Source organism: Pseudophryne corroboree, chromosome 1 (genome assembly GCF_028390025.1).
Source record: "Pseudophryne corroboree isolate aPseCor3 chromosome 1, aPseCor3.hap2, whole genome shotgun sequence".
Taxonomy (NCBI): Eukaryota; Metazoa; Chordata; class Amphibia; order Anura; family Myobatrachidae; genus Pseudophryne; species Pseudophryne corroboree.
The window spans coordinates 145,683,524-145,709,351 of NC_086444.1; the positions used below are offsets into that span (position 1 = coordinate 145,683,524).

At 40.8% G+C, this 25,828-nt stretch overlaps 1 protein-coding gene across 9 annotated transcripts in view; it reads right to left on the reverse strand.

Annotated features, from left to right (window-relative positions):
- Nucleotides 1-25,828, reverse strand: part of MAST4 (microtubule associated serine/threonine kinase family member 4) — an 875,018-nt gene that overhangs the window by 80,563 nt on the left and 768,627 nt on the right. For all 9 annotated transcript variants that reach the window (XM_063963429.1, XM_063963416.1, XM_063963420.1 and 6 more), the window contains 7 exons: nucleotides 24,468-24,622; nucleotides 21,830-21,905; nucleotides 18,156-18,365; nucleotides 13,573-13,674; nucleotides 12,789-12,921; nucleotides 8,604-8,671; nucleotides 6,704-6,789 (listed from right to left, as the gene is read on the reverse strand). In XM_063963429.1, the coding sequence (XP_063819499.1) occupies nucleotides 6,704-6,789; nucleotides 8,604-8,671; nucleotides 12,789-12,921; nucleotides 13,573-13,674; nucleotides 18,156-18,365; nucleotides 21,830-21,905; nucleotides 24,468-24,622 (830 nt within the window). The remainder of the gene's footprint in view (nucleotides 1-6,703; nucleotides 6,790-8,603; nucleotides 8,672-12,788; nucleotides 12,922-13,572; nucleotides 13,675-18,155; nucleotides 18,366-21,829; nucleotides 21,906-24,467; nucleotides 24,623-25,828) is intronic.

Below are 25,828 nucleotides of genomic sequence, written 5' to 3' on the forward strand. Positions count from 1 at the left end.
TTGAAGCGCATTCTCCATTTCGCTGCCCATGCTTCTAATTTAACTAAGTCATTCTGACTCTAGACCTTCTGTTAGGTCGTTAATGATAATATTGAACAATAGCGGTCCTAATACTGAGCCTTGTGGCACACCACTTAGCCCTTCAGTCCAAGTTGAAAAAGATCCATTAACCACAACGCGCTGCTCCCTATTGTCTAATCATAAATGGAACATCTTCAGACCGAGCTAATGTGATTAGCTGTGTAGAGCGTTGCCTCGCTACTGCTTATGTGCAGTCTGCAAGCCACACATGCGCGAGCCGTGAGTGTTGGGACAGGTTCCTACAGATTCCTCTCCTGGTGCCTTTTGAATATAGCCCAGGCTGTGATCTTGCCTGGTCAGAAAGCGGAGGCAAAGGAATAATATTGCTGTAATACTGGTAGACAGTACTACATACCGCAGTGATTAACATGTCTCATCACTCCCAAGTGATATTCCCAGTCAGCACACCTTCCTTGTTGCTGCCTTTTTGGCCAAAGGCCCATATAAGGCTGTCCATGCTCGGAATGGTCCCAAATTCCCACCAGAGCAGAGAGTGCACTTGATCTTGCTTCAATTTAAGAAAGGTTGAATTTCATGGTCTTATACCAGTTCTCTGCCTTACAAACTAACATAATTATTATGTATGTTTATCCCACCAGCCTCCTAGTTTAGCCAGGCTTGAAGACTAGTTGACAGAATACAGAGGAATATGAAAATTCTTCTTTAGGGTTTGACGTACTTTTTTAATTAAACAGCAACATTTTAGGATTCCACAAACAGTTAAGTAATTCAGGGGGAAATGTGCATCGCTTATCATGACGACCGTATTCCTTTCAGCTAGAAAGCTGCAACCATTAAGCATGCAATTTGTATATGCAAATCAAAAATCAATTGTATTTCAGACTCAGAAGTTACTAAGCAATGAGCAGAAATACTGCATGCAGACGCCTCGCACTCTCTGGTCCCACAGGATCTGTTCCACTTGTGACTTCTAACTAAATTACACTGGCAGCGCTGTCTGCATTTTTTAATTGTGAGCAATGGAAGTTTGGATGGGAGTGTTTTGTTTTTTTCCATTAACGTTGTTCCATCTTCAAAGCTGGTTTTCCATTGCACAGAATTATCAGTGACATAGTGCGTTATTTACAGGCATCCGAATAGGACAATGCAAGGCATAGTGTGTTTTACATGCTTTTTGTGCATTTAGAAGCTGGACAGATTGTTCTAGGGTGTTCGGTTTCAAGATCAATGATGACCTTTGCTAAGAACGTTAGATAGCTACTAGATTTTAACCAGTGTTTTGCTTTAATATCACGTCCCTGGCAGGTGCAATCACAACACTGCGTCTGCTTTAAAGGAAAAGAGATTAAGATTATTACTGTTTTCTTGTATGATCTAGACTTCCTTTATAGTGTCCTATTACAAGATGTGCGTAGTAAGAGCAGTTTTACAGGTTACCCATGTATTAATTTTACAGCAACAGTGACCCATAAAAAACAGACATTTCATATTCTTAAATTGAACGGATTAAAGCTATTTAGCAAATAACTTTTAAATGACCTCAAGAGTTTTGTAGATATTTCTGATGTTTTCTGGCACTGCTGGTTACATAAAGAACCTTCCCATAATTTTTGCTCATCAGAAATGTATAATTATAGAGGCATGCAACATGCCTATATTCTGTGTGCAACTGCGGCTGTATCTGCATACGAAATGCTACGTTAGTGTTTTCCTGGTAAATACTGTAACATAGCATTTTGTATGCAGATACAGCTGTGTGAAAAAGGTTTGTGGTCAGTATCCCGACACTGTCAGAATCCCAACAGCGGCATCCCGACGGGAAGAATCCCAACGGTATGTCCTGGTGTTAGGGTTGGGTGAGGGTTAGGTTGTGGGATAGGGCAGGTAAGGTTAGTTATTTGGAGGTGGGGGAGGTTTGGGTTAGGCTGCGGGGATGGGGGATGATAGGGTTAGGCTGCAGGGGTGGGGGAGGATTGCGGTAGGCTACAGGGGTGGGGGAGGATATGGGTAGGCTGCAGGGGGTGAGGGATGATAGGGGTAGTCTTCAGGGGGTGGGGGATGATAAGTGTAGGCCGCAGGGGGGTGGGGGATGATAGTGTTAGGCTGCAGGAGGGAGTGGTTAGGGCAGGGCCAGCAACAGAAATCTTGGGGCCCTGTACACTGATATCTCTGCGGACCCTACCCCCATACCCCTTTCCGTCGGGCACCTGGCGGCATATCCCGCCAGTGTGTAGGGCCATTATGAGCAGAAAGCTTGAACCAGCAAGCAATTGTTAAATATGATCCCTATTTCTCACCCTAGTGTTTTTCACAGAAATGGTGTAGCATTCAGTGCAAGATGCACTGCAATACCAAACACCCACTATCAGTCATAGTGGGTGTTTGGTATTGCTGTGCATCTTGCACGGAATGCTACACCATTTCTGTGAAAAACACTGGAGCTTTATTGGTACTAATATTAATGACTGGTTAATCAGACAAGTGTAATAAAAAAAAACATGGCACTGATCTGCTAACTGACTCTGACTCACCAGAGTCACCACCAAATCAATCCTGGCTGTCCTGTGCTGTCCCCTCCCCAGCAGTCTGTCAGGCCGTTGCTGGGCTGCTCTCTTTCTCTTCAACAGTTGCCGCCTGAGAGCCTCTGTTCCTCAAAGTATGGACGCCGCCACAACACTGCAGCAGTAGGCAGGGAAGGGTGGGTGGGCGGTGTGTACGCGCCAGACGTCACATGATGTTGAGGTCAGAGGCTCAGAGCGGGGCTGTCTCACAGAAGCCACGGACTCCCGCTGCCGGAGGCGGGAGGGAATCTGTGGCGTCTGTGAGACAGGTAAGGGTATTTAAGCTTTACACATTTGAAAGTCATATTGGGATGATATTGCTGCTTAAAAATGGCTAATAAAGCCGAAACGTTGCAATAAGACCGTGGAGTGCCATTCATTGGATTGACTATATGACAGTCACTAGGTCGACAGGGTTTCTAGGTCGACATGTGCTAGGTCGACAGGTCAAAAGATCAACATGAGTTTTTCACATTTTGTTTTCTTTTTTTTTTTACTTTTTCATACTTAACGATCCATGTGGACTACGATTGGAACGGTAATCTGTGCCGAGCGAGGCACCTTGCCCGAAGCATGGCGAATGAAGCGAGCCATGCGAGGGGACACGGTGCACTAATTCTGCTTCCCGGTCACTGTACGCAGAAAACGACACAAAAAACAAAACAAAAAACTCATGTTGACCTTTTGACCTGTCGACCTAGAAACCCTGTCGACCTTCCAACCCTGTCGACCTAGTGACTGTCGACCTATAGTGGGCGACCTAGACACTGTTGATTTGATGCTCAACACCCATATTATATACACTGCTCAGGAGCACATTTGCTCATTTGACAGGAGCATACTTGATCGGTATACGTATTTGTGTGTATATATATATATATATATATATATATATATATATATATATACACACACACTGCTCAAAAAATAAAGGGAACACTAAAATAACACATCCTAGATCTGAATGAATGAAATATTCTTATTAAATACTTTGTTCTTTACATAGTTGAATGTGCTAACAACAAAATCACACAAAATGATCACTGGAAATCAAATTTATTAACCCATGGAGGTCTGGATTTGAAGTCACACTCAAAATTAAAGTGGAAAAACACACTACAGGTTGATCCAACTTTGATGTAATGTCCTTAAAACAAGTCAAAATGAGGCTCAGTAGTGTGTGTGGCCTCCACGTGCCTGTATGACCTCCCTACAACCCATACAAGTGGCTCAGGTAGTGCAGCTCATCCAGAATGGCACATCAATGCGAGCTGTGGCAAGAAGGTTTGTTGTGTCTGTCAGCGTAGTGTCCAGAGCATGGAGGCGCTACCTGGAGACAAGCCAGTACATCAGGAGACGTGGAGGAGGCCGTAGGAGGGCAACAACCCAGCAGCAGAACCGCTACCTCCGCCTTTGTGCAAGGAGGAGCAGGAGGAGCACTGCCAGAGCCCTGCAAAATGACCTCCAGCAAGGCACAAACGTGCATGTGTCTACTCAAACGATCAGAAACAGACTCCATGAGGGTGGTATGAGGGCCCGACGTCCACAGGTGGGGGTTGTGCTTACAGCCCAACACCGTGCAGGACGTTTGGCATTTGCCAGAAAACACCAAGAATGGCAAATTCGCCACTGGCGCCCTGTGTTCTTCACAGATGAAAGCAGGTTCTCACTGAGCACATGTGACAGAGTCTGGAGACGCCAAGGAGAATGTTCTGCTGCCTGCAACATCCTCCACCATGACCGGTTTGGCAGTCGGTCTGTAATGGTGTGGGGTGGCATTTCTTTGGGGGGCCGCACAGCCCTCCATGTGCTCACCAGATGTAGCCTGACTGCCATTAGGTACCGAGATGAGATCCTCAGACCCCTTGTGAGACCATATACTTGTGCGGTTGGCCCTGGGTTCCTCCTAATGCAAGACAATGCTAGACCTCATGTGGCTGGAGTGTGTCAGCAGTTCCTGCAAGACGAAGGCATTGATGCTATGGACTGGCCCGCCCATTCCCCAGACCTGAATCCAATTGAGCACATCTGGGACATCATGTCTCGCTCCATCCACCAACCCTTGTTGCACCACAGACTGTCCAGGAGTTGGCGGATGCTTTAGTCCAGGTCTGGGAGGAGATCCCTCAGGAGACCATCCGCCACCTCATCAGGAGCATGACCAGGCATTGTAGGGAGGTCATACAGGCACGTGGAGGCCACACACACTACTGAGACTCATTTTGACTTGTTTTAAGGACATTACATCAAAGTTGGATCAGCCTGTAGTGTGTTTTCCACTTTAATTTTGAGTGGGACTCCAAATCCAGACCTCCATGGGTTAATAAATTCGATTTCCATTGATAATTTTTGTGTGATTTTGATGTCAGCACATTCAACTATGTAAAGAACAAAGTATTTAATAAGAATATTTCATTCATTCAGATCTAGGATGTGTTATTTTAGTGTTCCCTTTATTTTTTTGAGCAGTGTATATATATATATACACAAATATACTGATCAAGTATGCTCCTGTCAAATGTGCTCCTGAACCAATATTGTTAGGTTGAAAAACAATTTTCCAAAGACTAATGAGTGATCACAAACACCTGTTTAAGACACCATTCATAATCAGCCTCAACAGTCAATGGTCAGTTTTTCCCAATATTTAATGGGAGAATGATATTTTGGGGTGTTTAAGCATTGTAGAACAGCAATTGAGACTGCCTCTGTCACACTATGCCATGCATCTGAATCCCAGCTCAGGCTTGTAATCTGAATGAGGTTGCATCATTTCTGGAATTGAATTAAACAATTGTACCTGGCATTATACCACAATGATTCATCATTATAGTCCACAATTGCTGTATATAATACACCTCTCATTCCAAACGTCAAATCAGACCCAGACAAAGCAGATAAACTAGAAGACAGATTACATGACAGCCCCACCTCTACAGTACGTTATTTACATTTATTGTAACTTAAGGCCCGATTCAGGGGCAGCTCAAGTTGAGTGAGGGGGGTTGAGGGGCAATTAGTGCCACTGTCCCCACCTGTATTACTTCTGCCCTGCCCACTACTGCCCGCGACAGCACATCGGGTAGTGAGGGAGAGAAGACTGCTACTGCTCAGTGACAGCAGCCTCCTTTTTCTTACTGCCCGATGTGCAGCTACGCTACTACTGTATACAGCACCCCCGCCATGTCCCTACAACTGTCCCGAGCAAGTAATACCTTCCCCACCCCCACTTGGCACCCCTGTGACTATGACATGGAGTTTTATTTTTGTTATTTATAATGGTGTTCTGTTCCAGTATAGGACCATTCCCATGAGTCAGCATTGTACATAGTGAATGGACACCAAGGGTGTAAAGCTAAAAGTGTTTTTTCCACAAACTACAGCCACACCCAATTAAACCACTCAACTTACCAGTTGTTGCTGTCATTACAACACCTATATTTTCTATGCAATGCTTTGGTGTTCCCCACGTGTTCTTTATGTTCAGTGACTCACTAGTCCTTTATATTTCACATCTCCTTTGAAGATGTTCATTTGTGATCATTCCAATCATTTTTATTAATTGTTTTTTTTTTCCGTTTGTTTAAAAAAAAAAAAGATATTTAGGACATGGTGGGACCTTAACAGGACAAGGAACATTTGCCATCCCTCACACACATCACTGCAAGGTTTCTATATGAAAGGTCATTGCTCATCAAAAACGGCCTCTTTAAATACTGCGTAGCCCATAATACATGGGAAAAACAATATAATGTCTTTGCTTTTCATTTACTAACTTAACAAATTATTTAAAACAAACGGCTTGGTGCAGGCGGTAAGCCACCCATTCAGCCGACTGTAAACTGTGTTCCACATGATGTCATTAGTTTCTAGTGAAATGATTGGCTGCATTCATGCTGCAACATTTGAAACCATTAATAACTGATCATTTCTTACAAATAATTATAATTACTGAACATTGAACGTACACCACTAAAAACTAAACATGTTAAAAAGAGCAGGAAAAAAATCACTAATGAAAGGAACAGATACATTCTAAAGAATGTTTGCATGACTATAGAAAGTAGCGCACATATATCTTATGCAAACTCAAAACTCACCCATAAGCTCCGTTGCTGATCAGTTTAATCGTTTCAAAGTCGATCTCACACGGCTTCCTTCTCATTTTCAGAGATCTGGTTGAACTCTTAAAAGAACAAGAAATTACAATAAAACATAACAGTTATATTTTATTTTTAAAAATTGTCAGGGTATTGTACCTATTGGGTCTATTGATTATATATATTTTTTTATAACTCCACAAGGGTGTGGCCGATTCAATTAGGGGTGATGTGCAGATGAGCATCTAGCGATGTTCATCTGCCTACACATGTCGTTATTAACGTGGACTCAATAATGACAGAATTCTTGCATACTTCTATGGAAAGCGAGGAAAACCTTTGTTATGTTGATGGTCATGATGTGCCACTCTAGAATAGTGGGTGAGATAGGGCTCCACATGCAATCACAACAGATTTTTAGGATACTCAGCTGGAATCTTGCATTAGAATAAACAGAGATCCGCGGCCAGACCTAAATTGGTTTATCATATTTGCCTATATAGTAGCACAACCATTACATAAGCAGTTTTGAACAGTGTGTCAGTTAGGTATAATTCCGCCCATAATTTAAAGTTACATTTTAGTGGTAATAAGTGAGAAAAGCCAGCACTCCTATGTTCCAAAAGCAGTTCCCTGTGTCTACCAACTGAGCATGGCTGAATTGGCTAATCCAGGGGTGGCTAACCAGTCAGAGACAAAGAGCCCAAAACACTTGTTAGATACATCTAAGAGCCGTCATCGAACTGAAGGTGCGTGTGCAAAAATGGGATGTGGCCTTGTGCATGCTAGGCCACGCCCCTGGTATAAAATACATTGAAAAAGCCACTTCCACATAAAATAACTGAAAAACCCAGGTCCACATAAAATACATTTTTAATGCCAGATCCATGTAAAATATATTGAAAAAGCCAGATTTACATAATACACTTAAGCTCTCCCATGTGTCACTCCAGCCAGCTACCCCATGTGTCACTCCAGCCAGCTCCCCCGTGTCACTCCTGTCAGCTTCCCCATGTGTCACTCCAGCAATCTCCCCCCGTGTCACTCCTGTCAGCACCCTCCTGTGTCACTCTAGCCAGCACCCTCCTGTGTCACTCTAGCCAGCAACTCCATGTGTCACTCCAACCAGCTGCCCCTTGTGTAACTCCAGCCTACCCTCATGTGTCACTACACCCCTTTCCTCAACACGTGCCATTGCAGCAGCCCCTTATGTGTCCTCTGTTTGCCAGTGGGTATCTGGCACCCTCAGTTCTCAGTCCCTGTAGTGTTTCCGGATCTGTTGTGGTCACGTGACCTCAAGTGTCGGGAGACACATTTGAATAGAGAAAGCTGCATGTGGTTCAAGAGCCACCGGTTGGCCACCGCTGGGCTAAGCAATGATGGCATTAGGATTAGATACCACAGATTTAATGGTAAATGCCATTGTATTACTAATTAACATTTGATTGATTACAAATAAAAAATAGTGTTCAATGACTCCTATAGGTGCCTGCAGTTTTTCATTTATCACAACATGGATTAAATGAACACATATTTGTGTCCCTACTCTCGGAATAGCTAGATGAATACATATTGGGGTCATTTTCAAATTAAGCAAAAAAGGTTTTTTTCATGATTGTTGCACATTTGCTTGGAAAACAATATGATATACTTTATATATTTAATATGTTAGCAAAAAAAGCATTTTAAATGTTTGCTCAGAAAAAAAAAATTCAGGCAAAAACAATGCAGGGAAATTAGGTCATTACCTTTGGCCTCGAAAGAGATAAAAACTGACGCATCAAACCACTGTGCAGTAGAGGATATAATTTGTGAACCATAACATGCACCAAAAGACTTATCTTTAGGACAGTATAAATACCTTATTCAGTTTAAATACAGTGCACTGTGTGAGACTTACACTGACAGATTCATCGGTTTCTGGGGTTTCCGCGGTTCCACTATCATAGTTAGCCAGCAAAGCCATTTCTTCAACAGAAAGATGGGGTAGAGGGGGTGGAGGAAGTCCAAAACAAACAAAAAAAACAGAAGGTTACTCATATTCCGATGAAAGCATCAAGAAAAAAATAATACTGATTAAAAACATTTAAAGACATCAGCGGTAATGTGGAATGTGGATATGGTGGCAGCATATCGGGGAGAGTTGCATTGAACTGTATAAGTTATTTTCAGAATGTCCTCTCAACAATAACCATATGTTTGTCCCATGCATTCTTCAGGTCTTTAACTATATAAGAGTCTCCACCACAACTGTTGGAAGATCATTGCACAGTCTATATCACCCTTTCTGCAAATACAACAGTCTCCCTTATATTGTCTTTCAGTCTTCATCCTTCCCATTTCCACGGGTATAATACTGTCACCCATGGACCATTTTAGTAGCCACTTTCATAAAGTTTTACATGTGGTTAATAACTTTTTTGAAACAGGGCCTCCAGAAGAACACGTAGCACTTGAGGTGAGAACTCCAAAATCCCAATCCTACTGCTTGTACTGTATATGTATTCTGCTTTTAGATTTTCTTATGTCGCATGTATTATTTTAGTCTACACTTTAGGTTTGGTCTGAGGTACACAATGGTAGACCAAAACGTAAACTTGCTTCGAAAACTCCTTACCTCTCAACACGGATACTATTACCCCTATAGGGTCTTTCACAATGTGCTGCTGTAGGGGAATGTAGCATTGCCAACAGGGGTTGGGGGGTGCCATCAAGGATCAAGGCGCCTGTACCGGCCACTTTACACAGTAAGTGGGTGGCAACAGATGGCAGTGGGAGTGTCCAGATGTGCCTTGATACACCTATAGTTTTGGCGACACATGGCGCAAGCCGGCTTTGCATCTTAATTTACATATAGGGCTGGATGTAATGACGCCCAAGTTCGGCGGCCATCCGGGATCCCGGTCGGACTCAAACTTTTTGTAAAGGGGCAATCACTTACAAGGCAAAACTATGACTTCTAAGTTACTGCCCCGTTAAAAAAAAAAAGGTCAGAGTTTGGTCAGAATCCCGAACGGCCGCCGAACTCGGGCGTCATACATCCAGTCCATAGTGTTTCACTTACTTAGGATTAGGGGTTTCCTCATAGCAAAGAATCATACACCATACTATATAAATATTTTCTGCAATAATAAGTCTAAAATCGGCAATGCAATTAACTTTTCTGCATGCTTTTGGACTATGGGAAAGAATTGGAGCACTCTGGGAAAACCTACACAGAGCGAGAACATACAAACTCCACATCACTGAACCCACTGTCAACAGAACATTTAATTAAACCCATTTATCTTTATAGAATGGTGTGAGCACCTATTACTGTACTATTTTAGTTTTCAGTTTTAAGCATTGCTATAATGAGGTATCAGGTAGCAAATAGGGTAGTAATGCTGGCTACGTGATTATGCACAAACCAACATTACTTGAAAACAAAAAAAGATAACAAAATCACGGTGCCAGCATTACTACCCTGTTTGCTGCCTGATACCTAATTATAGCAATGCTTAAAACCCTGCCTTACCAAGTACAGAACGCTGGTGTTCAGGGGCATCACACTAGAGACTAAAGGTGCCCATACACTAGTGCGATTTTGCCCGATTTCATGCATCGAGCTGAGAAATCGGATGAAAAGAGGCAAATCGCACATGAATCCGATCCAATCCGTGGTCCCATGTTCATTGGATCTGAGTCTGTAGATCGCAAGGGCTGCACTATAGATTTCTCGGATCCGGCAACCTTGGCTGGGATCGCATAAGGACTGCACATGATGTATTGTATGCGATCCTGCCGTCCGCAAAGCTTTTGGGCAGTTCAAGGCCAATGTATGCGACTTCTCCTCTCGGAGAAGTCGCACTAGTGTATGGCCACCTTAACATTTGAACCAAGATCTGGCAAGAATCTCTATAAATAAACGTAATGGCGTAATAAACTGTTAATTTTATTACTGCAACTACAGTATAAGGAATAAAAATCTCAAGAATGAACAAGGAAACATTGGTATTCATATAACAATGTCTTAATTCTTTTTTTTTAAAGATATCCAAGACGAACATTCTGATCAGTGCATTTAAAGAATGCCTGGATCATAAACTCCATTTATTGCTTCTTATATCAGCTGTAAATATCTTCAAATATTATTCAAATTTCTGCCGAAAAGTAGCAAATGTCACGGTGAACAAGTCAAAGAGCTCAGTTCCATTTCAAAGGGAACATTGCCCAGTAGCAGTTATCTTGGAAAGGCATACTATCTGCAAACAGTGGGTATTAATGGAACGAATCCCAGCGTCAGCACTTAAAGCAAGAATCCCAGGAACCATTTTGAAATGCCTGAAGAGATTTTTAAAACTCATCTAAATGCCATTAAACATCTGCCTATTTTATGTCATCGATTTAATCCATTTCTGGAGACTAGCGCCTCAGAAAAAAATAGAAGGTAAAGACGGCAATTTAAACACCACAGGGGGAAAAAAAATATATTCCTCCAGGGAACACTTGAGCAATGCACTGATATCTAGCAAGTGATGAATCTGTTGTGGTCCAGCTTTCAGAGCGAAGTCTATTCATGTGCCATTATCAGTCAGTAATTCATGCGTGACTACTCTATTAGGAATATTTGGTCATCATGAAGGCAGCTGCTGCTGGGTTCAGAAACCTGTGCTGCCAGCGTGGGCACCCTTCAACTTGTCTGTTTGCAAACGTTAAAGAGGTAACAATTTGGCATATAACAGATGAAGCGTAGGTCTTTCCCGTGTGCAGCTGAAGATAATAACCCTCAGCTGCTAACAAAAAGGTATAATTTTAAAGTCATTCTGTTGTACAGCAAACCCTGAATCCTAATACTGCCCATAAAATAGCTAAGCCTCTGGAAACAGGGCTGGGTATTGCTATTTAATACAGTCGTTTTTCTCATTACGTTACCAACACCTCCTTATTGATCCTTTTTAAAAGTTAGACATAACCCGAGTCTAGGGAACTTCTCCTAATTCTCCAGATAGAAGGGGGAAAAGCACTTTACTGAACTGTGGCTTTCCATCTGTTGTCAAAGCTTTGGGTTGCCAGCATTTGCTGGGACTTGCGGTTACACAGCAGCTCGAGAGCCACATGGACCACATTCTAAATTATAAATGTACCTTTTCGATCTGGATTAAGCCTGAGAGCTGACTGCAGCTTTTAATGAGAAATATAATATTTTTTATTACATTTCTGTGGGTTAGGATAAATATATATATATATATATATATATATCAATCAAAATATTACTGTAAGGAAATGGCACACTTTAACAGAGTAGAATATATTCCTAATTGGAGGAATGCAATCATTTTGCTGAAGATACTAATAGGGAAACAACATATATAACATATACTGCACGCACATCTTGCACATTTTGTGTAAAGAGTACATGGTAGGGATGGCCATTGGTGGGTTATCCATCGATGGTACCATTGACGGCTAAACTTGAATTTTGTAAAACCATCTGTAGGGGAAGCATTGATGGTTTTACCCATCGATGGTCACTCCTACATTTGTGTTAAATGAGCTGCAGGACAATCAGCGCCCGGGGACTTTGCAGGTGTCAGGGGCGGAGCTAGGCTCCACATCCCGACACTTGGAGAAGAAAAAAAATAATTTGGTAGAATAGCTCTGTACCATCGATTGTGGGAAACCATATGGTTCTGCCTCATTGATGATAAAAGTATTCACCATTGGCATAGACCATTGATGGGGGGGGTTATGCAATAGCCTGCAAGATGGAATTTCGGTGAGTATGCCTGTATTTTTAAAGTGGCAAACGTTTACAACGCAAAACCAGGTTGGTTTTGCCTTATAAATGATTGCAACTTTAAAAATAAAGGCATACTTGCCATAATTCCCGCACAGCCTGCATCTCGCAAGATATTACAAAAGTCCCCATGTTTTAAATGAAGAATTGTAGCACTGAAACACTTGTATTCCCCTTATTATTATATTGTATAGCATGAGCAAAGTCTCTCAATTTAAAGTTAATGTGTTCAATAACCTTTGCGTAAAAAAAATGTTTCAGTTTTACCAAATGTAAATTGTGAAGTACAACTCATACACTACATACCTTCAAGTGGGTCCTTGTTGAGTCCCAGCTGGCTGATAATATACCTAGGTATATCTGTCTTAATGCCTTGCCCTTCTTTAGCATGGCCTTCTGCTGCTTCCAAGAGGTAATAAAATTCTTCAGGATCAAATTCCTGTTATGTACAAAACATGTAGTTAATGTGTGTAATACAGTAAGTCCCTCTATTAAAATACAACAGATACCTGTAAAATGACATTTACTTTGATTTTCAACCAAGTCTTAGCCTGTTGCAGCAACATTGTCACCATCACCCCGACTCGCCGCCGGTGGATGTCAAAGGCAGCATAAGCAAAGTGATCCCCTTAAGTCATAGAGTGAAGCCACCCTTTTACCAACAGGGATGGGACATACAGTATGTTGGAAGGATTTAGTTATATGGGGGAGATGAATCAAACCTTCTAAAGAGGACTGCGGGGCAAATAAGTGGCCTACAGGAACCAATCAGCTTCAGGTGATCATTTTATAGACCGCACTAGATAAATGATAGCTTGAAGCTGATACGTTGCTACAGTCAATTCTCCCCTTGGCCTTCTTAGAAGGTCTGAGGTATCTCCTACGTTAGAATCTAAACAATTCAATGTTCTATTAAGTTCACCAATGAGATAACTCATTCTCTACATATCAAGTCTGACACAATGTATCACTATAGCAACACTATGGCTGGCGGAATCAAAAACACATTAAACGAGAGTAATAAATAATAATAATAATAATAATAATAATAATATTAAAAATAATATTAATATATTCTTGCCCAACTTACCAAGCATTCCAATAAGCGTGCAGGGCGTGCAATGACAATCAGGATTTTTTGGGCTAATTGTTTAATGAAAGCCATATCTCCACTTTCTGACCTCTCATGAGCCTACAATAAACAAAAAAACAAGTGGGTCACAAGCAATAGCAGTGGTGAACCATGGAAAAGCCTCTCATAGACTTTCCGCATGGTGCTGTGTATATACAGTCTTACATCAGCTTGGCGTTAGACGTTTGACAGCTACATATGGAAGATCAGTTTGTGGTCCATGTAACTAACAAATATATACGTATCATTATATTCCAGAGAGCATGTCGCATGCACATGTATGATGCCTTTTCCAAGAAAGCTACAAAATAAACATATTGTAACAAACATTACGTTATTTAATAGTGCCGATGTGTGTAACAACTACTTACACACAGCGGAAGCTGCAATATTCAGCCTAATTCACTAGGAACTAGTGACATCACTGAGGCATGAGGCACAACTTTTTTTTCTTAAAGAACAGATTGGCTTTTTTTACTCCAAAAAGACTGCCTCCACTGTGTATAGGCCATATGCACATTTTAATCCACCATTGGTTTTTGTACAATGTACATGTTGCACAATGTATCCAACAACATCACTTTGATACCCATTGAATATCGTCAACACCTGTTTGGTACAATTTACAGCAATTATGGAAAATCCATATATCAATGGAATGAATCAACCAAACAAATTCTTTGCATTAAGTCTGGTTGACCACTGTTGTCCAAATGCTTTGTCTTACTTATGTTTAAAGTGCAGGTGGGCTGACTGCCGACGCATATACAAGTTAAATCCATTCTATTCTTTTATAGGCACAATTTGTTCTACTTCAGAGCAGTCAAAGCATTAAATTGTGTATTATGATCTAGGGTAGGGCATTGTATCCATTAAGGTAACACACAGGCTGTTTAAACCTTGTGATTCTGTATTCTTCTTTAAGTAAGCTGGGGGTAGAGTGGCCATGTGGACTGAGGCGACTCAGCATATGCCAGGTCCCAATACTAGTGTATATATATATATATATATATATATATATGTTGTATAGAGATTTTAACTGTTCACCAGGGGCGTCTTAACCTGAAAGGAGGGGGTTTGCCTTGAGGAGTTCCGCCAGTCCTCATTATCTCACATTATCTTGTGCTTTTCAACAAGGAGCAGGTTGGGGATGCGGTTAGAAGCAGGTAGGCGTAGGGGATCATTTGTGCCAGGATTCAGCCTGGATCCTGGCACAAAGAAGCAATGTTTTTTTTTTTTTTTTACACAAACACACCAGTAAGTAACCAGCCAAAAGTAGTAACTTGTAGTGTAGTCACTTTCTTATTTTCATCTTCAATCAATGATTGCAGCTCAGCAATAAAATGACATAGATGAATTATTGCTTCACTTCCTGTATGCAGAAAGGTATCAATTAAACTAAACAACTGTCTATAGAGGTCACTGAGTGAAAACCTTTGCAGAAGACTTTAGTTTTCAAGCCATGAAATGACAGCAGACAAAGGGAGTCAGACGGCTATTTCTAATTAATTATACAAGTGTCTGCAATGACTAATGAAGGTGGAGGAACGAGTTACTTGGCTTTCTCCAAACAACGTGCATTTTGGTTGCTTGTTAAGTCTCAAGACCATGTTTTACATTCATGAGACAGGCCACAATGGTCATGCTATAAGGAACTAACATAAATGAATATTGTTATTTCTACGAATATTTACGTGACGTTACACAAAATAATTGAGAGTATTGTTAGATAAATAATATTTGCTACTTAGGGTCTTCCGTTAATTATGTTCAAAATGGCTGTAATCTACTAAAACACATTTGAAATAATTGTGGCCCCCAACAATGGATTTTGAGGATGCCACTATTTGCGATTAAGACACCAGAGCAGGCCAGAACAATTCTGCTGACCAAAGTCCTGTATGCACCGTTCTGACAGTGGAATCCCTCTGGGGTAAGAGGGGATCAATGGTTCACATTCACCATACTATGGACCTAATTCAGACCTGATCACAGCAGCAACATTTTTCTATAATGGGCAAAACCATGTGCACTGCAGGTGTGGCAAATATAACATGTGCAGGGAGAGTTAGATTTGGTGGGTTATATTGTTTCTGTGCAGGGTAAATAGTGGCTGCTTTATGTTTACACTGCTATTTAGATTTCAGTTTGAACACACCCCACCCAAATCTAACTCTCTCTGCACATGTTATATCTGCCCCACCTGCACTGATCATGGTTTTGCCCATTAGAGAAAAAAATTGTTGCGATCAGGTCTGAATTAGGCCCTATAACACTGACTCAGCGTGCCCTTATTGTACAATGCAATGGTTCCTAGTAAGACAACTCTGGCGTTTTAGCCCCCATGTAAACTGAAGCTCACTCAGAAGGACTTAGGGGGAATTTACTAAAGGTCGATATTGACTGATTTAAAATCGATGAGAATCTATCAAAGTCGATGTTGTACGTACAGGGACAAATCACACATTTATTAAAATAAAAAAATCACCTGTTAACAAATGTGTGTTTCAGCCCCTGAAACCCAACATCGATTGAGATCAATTTTAATTGATTATGAATCATTTAAAATTGACCTTTAGTAAATTTCTCCCTTAGCGTTCATAAGAGAAATATTATAATTACAGTAAAAGTATTTCAGCAAGAAGATGTACAAAGTCCATATGGCTTAATACCATCGGCAATTAGGGCCCTTCCTGTAGTTATCCAATGTTGCACTGACTGATCAGGAAAATGCATGATATACCATATCAGCCACGCGGATCACACGGGCACAGACATATGTCCCCTAAAGTCTTGTCACCTGATTGTGGCTGCTGGATATACCAGTATACGGCTGCATGCGTGGCTGATCTATACCACCAGTCTGACTTGGTAGCATCACACCCACTGGCGTGTAATGCCAAGCACATAAATAGTAGTTAGAGCCTAATATTAAAGTTATTATTAGTTCCACCCACTCCCTTTCATAACAAAACTCAAATACATGTATCCAAAACTTGCATATTAATTTAGCAAAGTGAATCAGCGGTGTGACCATGCTGTCGTTCTCTGTAATTACTGTGAACCATTTGATAGCACAACAAACAGGCGTCAACTAAATTATATGGGATACATCTTATCCTTATGCAGCTAGACAAGTTAACACGATCCATAGAGAGATATTGGGGATGGGGGAGTGCGGGTACCTTCTTACCATTCAGTGTACCTATATAGCCATAGACCAGTCTCACACACCTGCATTGTGCTGCAGCCGTGATCTGGCATGTTGCGGTAACAGGCTGTTGTTCTTGCAGCCAGGGGAAAATCCATGGAGAACGCTCTATTGACCTCATGTGCTCAGTTGTGGTTAATGAATGTACAAAGAGCACGTAGCATTCAATAGACGCTACCACAATGCAAATGTGCCTGTGCACAAGTGCTGCAGGCTGAGGGGTCGTTGGACTCCCATCTCATACCTGCTCTCACTGCTTGTACTAACCTTACAAAAAATAATGAAACAATAGTAATAGAATGTTAATAAGTGTGGGTAAAGATCCAAATGTTCAGGTATTGCAGAAGCTGCACTGTGCAATATACAGGTAGAAGTGGGACTACACTGCCATTGATTTGCTGCACCCAGTTTTCATTGTTTCCAAAGAAAGACTAACCTGCAAATTGGACGGGCCACACGGGCACAAAAGTGTGTCAATCCTAACACCCCTACTCTCAGAACTAGGAACTAGCATTGCCTTGGAATGGGTTTGTTGATCCGACCCTATTTAGGTCGACACTCGTTAGGTCGACCACTACTGGTCGACAGGCAGTAGGCCGACACATGGAAAAGGACCGACATGGTCAGCAGGTCGACATGGAAAAGGTCAACATGGAAAAAGGTCGACATGAGTTTTTTTTTTTTTTTAAATGTGTCGTTTTCTTTGTAAAGTGACCGAGAACCCCAATCAGTGCACCGTGTCCCCTCGTATTTCTCACCATGCTTCGGGCAAGGTGTCTGGCTACACTACCGCTGCGCTCAGCATAGGTTACTATTCCCAATCGTAGTCCACATGGATCGTAAAATATGAAAAGTTCAAAAATGTAACATTTTTAAAAAAACTCATGTCGGCCTTTTCGCGTGTCGACATTTGCCACGTCAACATTTTGCAGGTGTCGACCGATAGTGGTCGACCTATTTACTGTCGACCTGAGGACCATTACCTCTATGGCATGATGTAAAGACCTCAGTAAGTCAGGCCTGATTTCCATCATTGAGCTACCTACAAAAATCGTGATCTGATCTGTGTGTTCTGTAGCTCCAACATAAAATCCATGTAGGAACTGCAATACAACACTGGCACATACAACCCACATGATGACATTATCCTAAAACAATATGCATTTCTACACCATAAAAACAACACACTAATATCCGAACTTCTCAAATTAGAGTTGAAGACCTGATATAAACACAGGAACAATTTGTGTACAAAAAATAGCTATGCTAATGATTGCTTTTGTCTACAGCATGAGGCTGGCATGAATCCTGGTGCGTGACTGCTATTTACCTCCTGTAATAACTTCTCTAATTTTTGCTGCAACTCCAGGAAATATCTTGAGGTTATGAGACCTTGGTGGGATTTGTCTAGGCAGTCTCGAGCCAGCTCCACGATTTGGTGATGGGTGAAGCTGAGCACGCCATCTGGCAAGGGAAGCACGCTGTCAGGGGAATAGTTGGTGATGATCTCCTGAAGCCGCTCTTCCATCTGAGCCGTGGCCTGCGGAGAAACACAAGTGGAAAGTTAAAGTACTAGCTAATCTTCCAATTCATCTTATGCTTTGTAGTCAACATTTGCCATGATGATACGGCTGATAGAAACGATACATGATACGGAATGATGCAATAGTATAGAATCTTTATACACAGTCATGTAATGGGGGAAAAAAAAACAAAAGCTCTGGTAAACCATTAGGATTATAGGTCACATTTAAGTCAAAATGGACCAGCCCAGGAAAAGTAACATGTATGGGAGTCCATCTATCTATGTTTATAACCTTTGCTCGTCTTCCTCTTCTACGTCAATCTCCTTCCATATCTCTGATAAGGTCTCTTATGCAGCCACAATGCCTCTGTTCAGCATGTTGACATTCACAATGCCGACATGAGGATGACACTGATGACATCGATATGATTAAAATGTCATCATCATTAATCTCGACACATGCAAAATGACAAGATTGACAGACTGTCGACACGGTCATAAGGGCAACCCGGAGGCTTAGGGTTAAAGGTGAACAAATGTCAACATAACACCCATATCGACATGCTGAATGTCAACATAATGACACTGTGACTGTTGAACATATATGGGGAACATATATGGGGATGGGGGAGATACCAAACCCTCTCATACGGTACCCACCCATTCGCATGCATTACTACATAACATCAGATTTTCCTATCTCGTAAACCCTTAAAATACCCTAGAAACCCATCTACTCATGTTCCCTAGTATTGAAGACCCTCTCTTCTCTCCGGCATCACTAGAGATACAGGGGGTCATTCCGAGTTAATCGCTCGCTACCGTTTTTCGCAGCGCAGCAAACAGGTTACTACTGCACATGCATATGCACCACAATGTGCAGGCGCATCGTACGGGTACAAAGCGGATCGTTGCTAAGCAATGGATTTAACGAAGAACCCATGCACACAGCCGATCGCAAGGAGATTGACAGGAAGAGGGCGTTTATGGGTGTCAACTGACCGTTTTCAGGGAGTGTTTGGAAAAACGCAGGCGTGTCCAAGCATTTGCAGGGCACGGGTCTGATGTCAATTCCAGGACCAAAAAGAGTGAAGTGATTGCAAGGGCTGAGTAAGTCCAGAGCTACTCAGAAACTACAAAAAACGTTATTGTTCCGCTTGGCTGCACACGCGTTCGCACACTTGCAAAGCGAAAATACACTCCCCCGTGGGCGGCGACTATGCGTTTTCACGGCTGCTAAAAGTAGCTAGCGAGCGATCAACTCGGAATGACCCCCACAATCCCAATCTTTTCTCTTCCCACATCAGTCTGTGCTCAGTCACACTCAATATTAGCCAGATTATTCAAGGTCACCAGTGCTGGACTGCAAGCCTTAGCATGTGTCACTATCATGTCTAGCGCAGGAAAAGGTGGGATAGGGGTAACATATGTTATGTATTTCCCATGTCACAGTGTATTTTTTATCATATACCTCACCTACTGTACAATTACCTCCTGTAACAGGCCATTCATATCAACTGAAGGTGACTGGTTAATGATCATGCACATTCTAATTATTGCACTGGAAATAAATACTATAACTTCATACTGCAAGGCTTAGTAAAACACCACAAAAATCACAAACACACAAAGTTTCTCTACTTGTGTAAGTGCCTCTACTTGTCCACCCAGTATATTTAATTGTGTGTATGTATATATATATATATATATATATATATATATATATTAGAAGGTTTTAGGTCCGGCACTCACAGCAACAGAATAACAACGTGTCAGGTTCCCCATTAACACCTAAGGCTGGGTGTAGTAAATAGAAAGAGCAAAATTGGCACTCCAGACTTCGTCAAATAAAACACACACAGGCAAGTGTATGCTGGTCGACGTTTCAGGGACCGTTCTCCCTTTTATCATGTCTTGATAAAAGGGAGAACTGTCCCTGAAACGTCGACCAGCATACACTTGCCTGTGTGTGTTTTATTTGACAAAGTCTGGAGTGCCAATTTTGTTCTTATATATATATATATATATATATATATATATATACACTGCTCTGGTCTCTGGAAACATCAACATTTGTAGGTTTGGGGGCTTAAAGGTGGTTTAAACCAGTGGTTTCCAAACGCGGTCCTTAAGTCACCCAAACAATACAGGTTTTAAGGATATTCCTGCTTTTACAAAGATGGTATAATCAAACTGACTAAGGTACTAATTAAGTGACCTGTGCTTTAACTTGACTATCTTTAAAACCTGGACTGTTCGGCCGCATTGAGGACCGTGTTTGGGAGCCACTGGTTTAAACAGTACAATGTGACCACCCAATTCAGTCATTTACCCTGGTGTGTTTTTCTCCTAAAATGCTACATTGTGTAGCTTATCTATGAGGGGGCGAGGACATCAGGACTGTGTCACTTTTAAGTGTTAAAAGCTTGGGAAATAAGCTAAACAGTAATCACTCCTTAAGGAACGGAAACTTGATAAAGGGATCTGCAGTCTTCCGAATTGTCGGGATAAGCGCAGAAATCCCATGAAATTGTTTCAGTTCTTCATCAACTACATGTACTGCAAGTGTGCTAAAGCGGAACTGCGACTGGAAGGAGAAAACGCTTCCTGTTATATATGTAGGACAGCACCAATCTTCCTCACCATACAAGTACTTTAGAGGGGAGAGTGAAGCAGTGTGCCGCCCAGAAAGAAGGTAACGTCCCTGTAAACATGCCATTACCCCCCCTGAAAATAAAAGATGCACTTTTAACAAATGTAAAAAAAGCAAATGTAATTTTAATGTAAATAAAGGACAATACTTAAAAATGCATTTGTAAATAGGACTGCTGCTTGACCACGCTCACTATAAACAAGTACATTTAAAAGTGGTTTCTGAATCCTTTGTGTAATGTAAACTTGTGTGGAGGGGGGGGGGGGGGGGACCACATTAAGGCATGTCTTTGGGATTATTTTTATTTAATTTTTGTTTTGTTTTGGGGGAGGGGGGGGGGGGGGAGTCGGGGTAAGTGACTTAAGCACGGGTTGTGTTACCGATTACTTTCTCTCTGTGTTTTAACAAGAACCATATCTAGTGTCCCATGTATTCTTGAACTATATGACTGTATGAGTCACCCCGGGAACTGCTGGGACACTAATTCCATGGATCTATCACAAAAAAAACCTTCCTCGTGTTACATTTCAGCTTTCCTACCTACAGTACCTCCAACACACCCAATACTTTACATACAAACACGTTCACTTGTGAATTCCAATAAGTGTCCTTGTCCTTTTGTTCAAATGTCCACATTCCATTAAGCCTATACATACTGCAGTGTGTTTGTAAATATATAATCCATTTATGTGCACCATTATGGGAAGTTCACTACGCCACCTTACCAAAATATATACAGTAGCTGCAGCTTCTACGGCTGCTTAGGAATGCTACCTCCAGGAAAGCAGATACAGTCAACACAACAGAGGGGAGTGCATATAATTACCTTCGGGAATCTTTCTTTGTACACATGGTTCATCATAATTATTTCATGGTCACAGCATGCCGGTGTACGTCCAGGGCTGCAAGCACAGAAAATCTTCTCTTAATTTACTTGGTATTAAAAGCAGTTCAAAGATCAACACAATTACTTCTATGAATAGAACACTTAGCAGCACATTATGCGGAGCAGGGGTATGGTGCATAAAACCAAAGATGAAACGGCAAAACTGAAAAATAAACTTAAGACACATATTAAACTAAAATGCTGCCCTAATAATTTCCCAAACCCTCTTGTCATATTGGCTCTGATATTAATCCAGCCTATAGTTTTAAGACTGAGACATTTGTGCGGATTCTGAGTAACACTGTCTCTGGATAAACCATGCTGCACTAGGTGGGGCAGATGTAACATGTGCAGAGAGATTTATACTTTGGAGGGGCGTGTCCAAACACAAATCTAAACTGGCACTGCATATGCTCAGCAAGTGAATGCATGAATAAATGTTAGGATTGGAGAGGCAGAACCGCAGTGGGAAGGGGATATTTATCAAAGCTTGGCAAGAGATAAAATTATGAGACATAAAGTACCAACCAATCAGCTCCTGTCATTTTTCAAACTCAGCCAGCAAAATGTATATTAGAAGCTGATTGGCTAGTACTCTCACAATTGTATCCCTCTCCAAGCTTTTAATAAATACCCCCCTTAGTCTATCAGATATGTTATAAAATGATTACAACATTTTATCTAATTTTGTACGATAATAATACAGTGAATGGAAATATATAGTTCCATACAGTACAGTGATTTACAGTATATCATGCCTGTAGTACAATCTAGACCTCTGACAAACACAGCAGAATCATAATGAAACAGTAGCCTCTCTGTTGACTGTCCAGCCTGCCAATGACATCTGTAATATCACACACAACATTTTCACTCACTTATCATTTCCGTGCTTTGGACACAGGAAGACAGTGACACAAGTATTAAGCATCGATCTGAACTAGAAGCATAACCAAGAGTCTTATGTACTTTCATATTAGAGCTCTTAATCTCTAAACCATTTTAATTTTGTATTTTGCGCATTTAACCGATCACTGGTCTTATAAGAACGTTCAATCCTAATTACTATCCTATAAATATCACTTGATGGCTTTTCCCAAGCACTTAAACACATGGTTTGCTGGCTTTACTGCTAATGCTATTATTGATCGCCAACAGATTTAAAAGAGAAATCACGTCTGCATTTAACAAAAACTACTAAAAGAAAAAGGGATAAATAATATAGGCAGGTGGATGAGTAGCTAGCTACATTGTCTTAATGAAGGCTCTGGGCTTGTTGGATTCTGAAATAGAACAGTTTGAAAGCAGTTGATAATCTGGCAATGCATGTTTCACATTATTAGACGCGTTTCACCAATATCTGAGCATATTGTTTTGCTTATAGCTGGATTATTCATTAGGCAAACTAGACTCCTGTGTGGAGCCCAACGGGCAATTTTTCCAGATAATTTATTTTAATTATATATTTATTATAAGGGAATCCAAACCAGTATGTTGCCTAGTGCCCCATGAGTTCTTCATCTGGCTCTGTTTTTCCTACCAACAGAAGAGTTGTGTCACACGGGATACTTGTAGCCAACTACATATGTCAATTTCTTTGGAAGAATAAAATGTAGATTGGACTTTCACATCAGCTGTACAATATTCACCCTCGAAGGAGACTTCTCTATCCTCTCTGCTGACAGAAAGGATAGAGTACACTACTCTACATTTGAGGACCGAGATACATTGCTTTAGACTGGGCTACGTTTTTAAATCAGCCGTTGGACCTACCCCTGAAGAAGTCTCCTTCGTGACGAAATGAGTAGGATGAATATTGTGTGTGTGACCCCCAACTATGTGACGCTACTGTCAAGAGCTCAGGCCTTCTTAGGAGGGTTAGGCAGGAAGCTGTCAAACAACACACCTCCAGTGGGGTCATGCAGCATTGATTGTGCATGCTATGTAAGCATATTTTATATTATTTATATATATATTTATAATAAATATTACAAACATACTACATAATAAGTGAACATGGGACTATATTGTGTTTCCTGGTGAAAGGGTCTAATTCTAGGATCTGAAGAACATTTTAAAAAAACTTTCATTTGCAGACCACCGTATAAGGAGGACATTTATTTAATAAAAAAACTGATTAAGACTTTGCTTGTATCTCTTCTCCAAATTAAGACGATTCCTTGGGGGGAAATAGCGAAGGATTCACTTACTGTAAGTACTATGGATTAACATAACAAATCTACAAAGGCATTGGGTAGAATTTTATGTTATTGGTCCTAATAATAAAAACACCATTTAGTGCCTTCCCAGACAGGGACTCTGTGCATGAGGAATTGTTTTTGGTTACTATTCCTCTTCATAACTAAACTTCAGCAATAGAAACATTAGAAGTTTACAATAACCATTTTTTCTGTATTGATAAATACTAAAACTTCTATTTCTTATTCAGCCATAAAAATTAGGTAAATTATTTGCATTCACAGGTTGATTATTTTCTGATCACATTTCATTTTTTTGTACAAGAGTGAATTTAATTTTGATTCTGGTTTTCCCCACAACAGCAGCAAATATCACACACCTGAGACTTCTGGAGCGAGGGCGTAGCGGCGTATTCCGGCATCTGTCATCGCTGGAAATGCTCTCCGTGCAGAAATGTTTGGACAAAAAATGTAGTTCATCAGGTGTTGGTTGATATGGTAATTGATGTAGCTTCTCCTGGGAGGAACAGGATGACTGTGGAGTACAGGAGAGAATATTAACTTATCTATGCAATAAAGCATTGAAAGTAAAGTTACTACTTGACATTAAAGCAAAAGCAAAGGCTGTGTATTACTAACTTAAATTAACTGGAGTGTTTACTTAACAAGATACATCCAGCATACCCTTTCATTCTCATATTGCCTTATTGGGAGGGAGGACAATTTCTTACTAAGCAGTCAGCGTTTACTGTGTAAGAACACACTGTGTATCGGTTAATTCAATGAGGGTGTAATGAGGTCACAGTAAATTAAATGCATGCAGAATGACCTTTTTGACCAATATGAGATCCACAAGAGACAGTAGAAGCTTCTGTAGAAGAATGGGGAGGTAATACTTTTACTTTTCCAGCAGAGCTGCAGTGGTATCTTAGGGTACCATTAATCAATGTATTTACCTTGAAGGTACATATCGAACATTTTTTGGGGTTTGGTGGCCATTCTTCTGTAAAGCAAGTGCACCAACAGGTGTGTATAAAACAATTTCATAGATGTTCTTGAGATGTCATTGCTGATTTTGAATAGACTACTAAAATTAGTACCGATCAGCATCAAAGGTTGTTTATTGTTTATATGACAGCATCTGTCTCCAGAGTAAGAGAATCATGGCTACAAAGCACAAATGTCTATTTCAGATTGTAGAAATCTCTCTTTTAAATGTCAGGCCGGAAGGTTAGTTGAAGGAGAATATAAAATGGATGATATCAGCAATGTGTATTTTTTTTTTTTTTTTTGATGACATACAGAATGAGATTGGACAATGACAAATCACATTACTGGCTGGTTCTCTACTGAATACCCAAATCTCAGGACAGCCTCCAAAAACAAGATTGTAAGCTGGAACATGAAATAGAAAAGGTGAAGGGCATCAACGAACGAAGAACGCGCAATCACACACACAGCGACATGAATATGGAATTCATCATTGTTGCATCTCCATAAAACGGTAACCCAATTTATTTTTAAAGATTTAACATGGAAAAAAAAAAAATACCGACTTACTGGAAGTGCAATGAATAGGATTTTCCACCAAAATATCAGTCATATAAGAGTGTGGCTACCTATTTTGTGTTCAGAACGAATAAATATTCATAAGGATGCAAATCAACCTATGAACTGAAAAAAGTGATATAACGGAGACACTATGTAACTAAAATACACAAAGAATGACCAATATTATAAT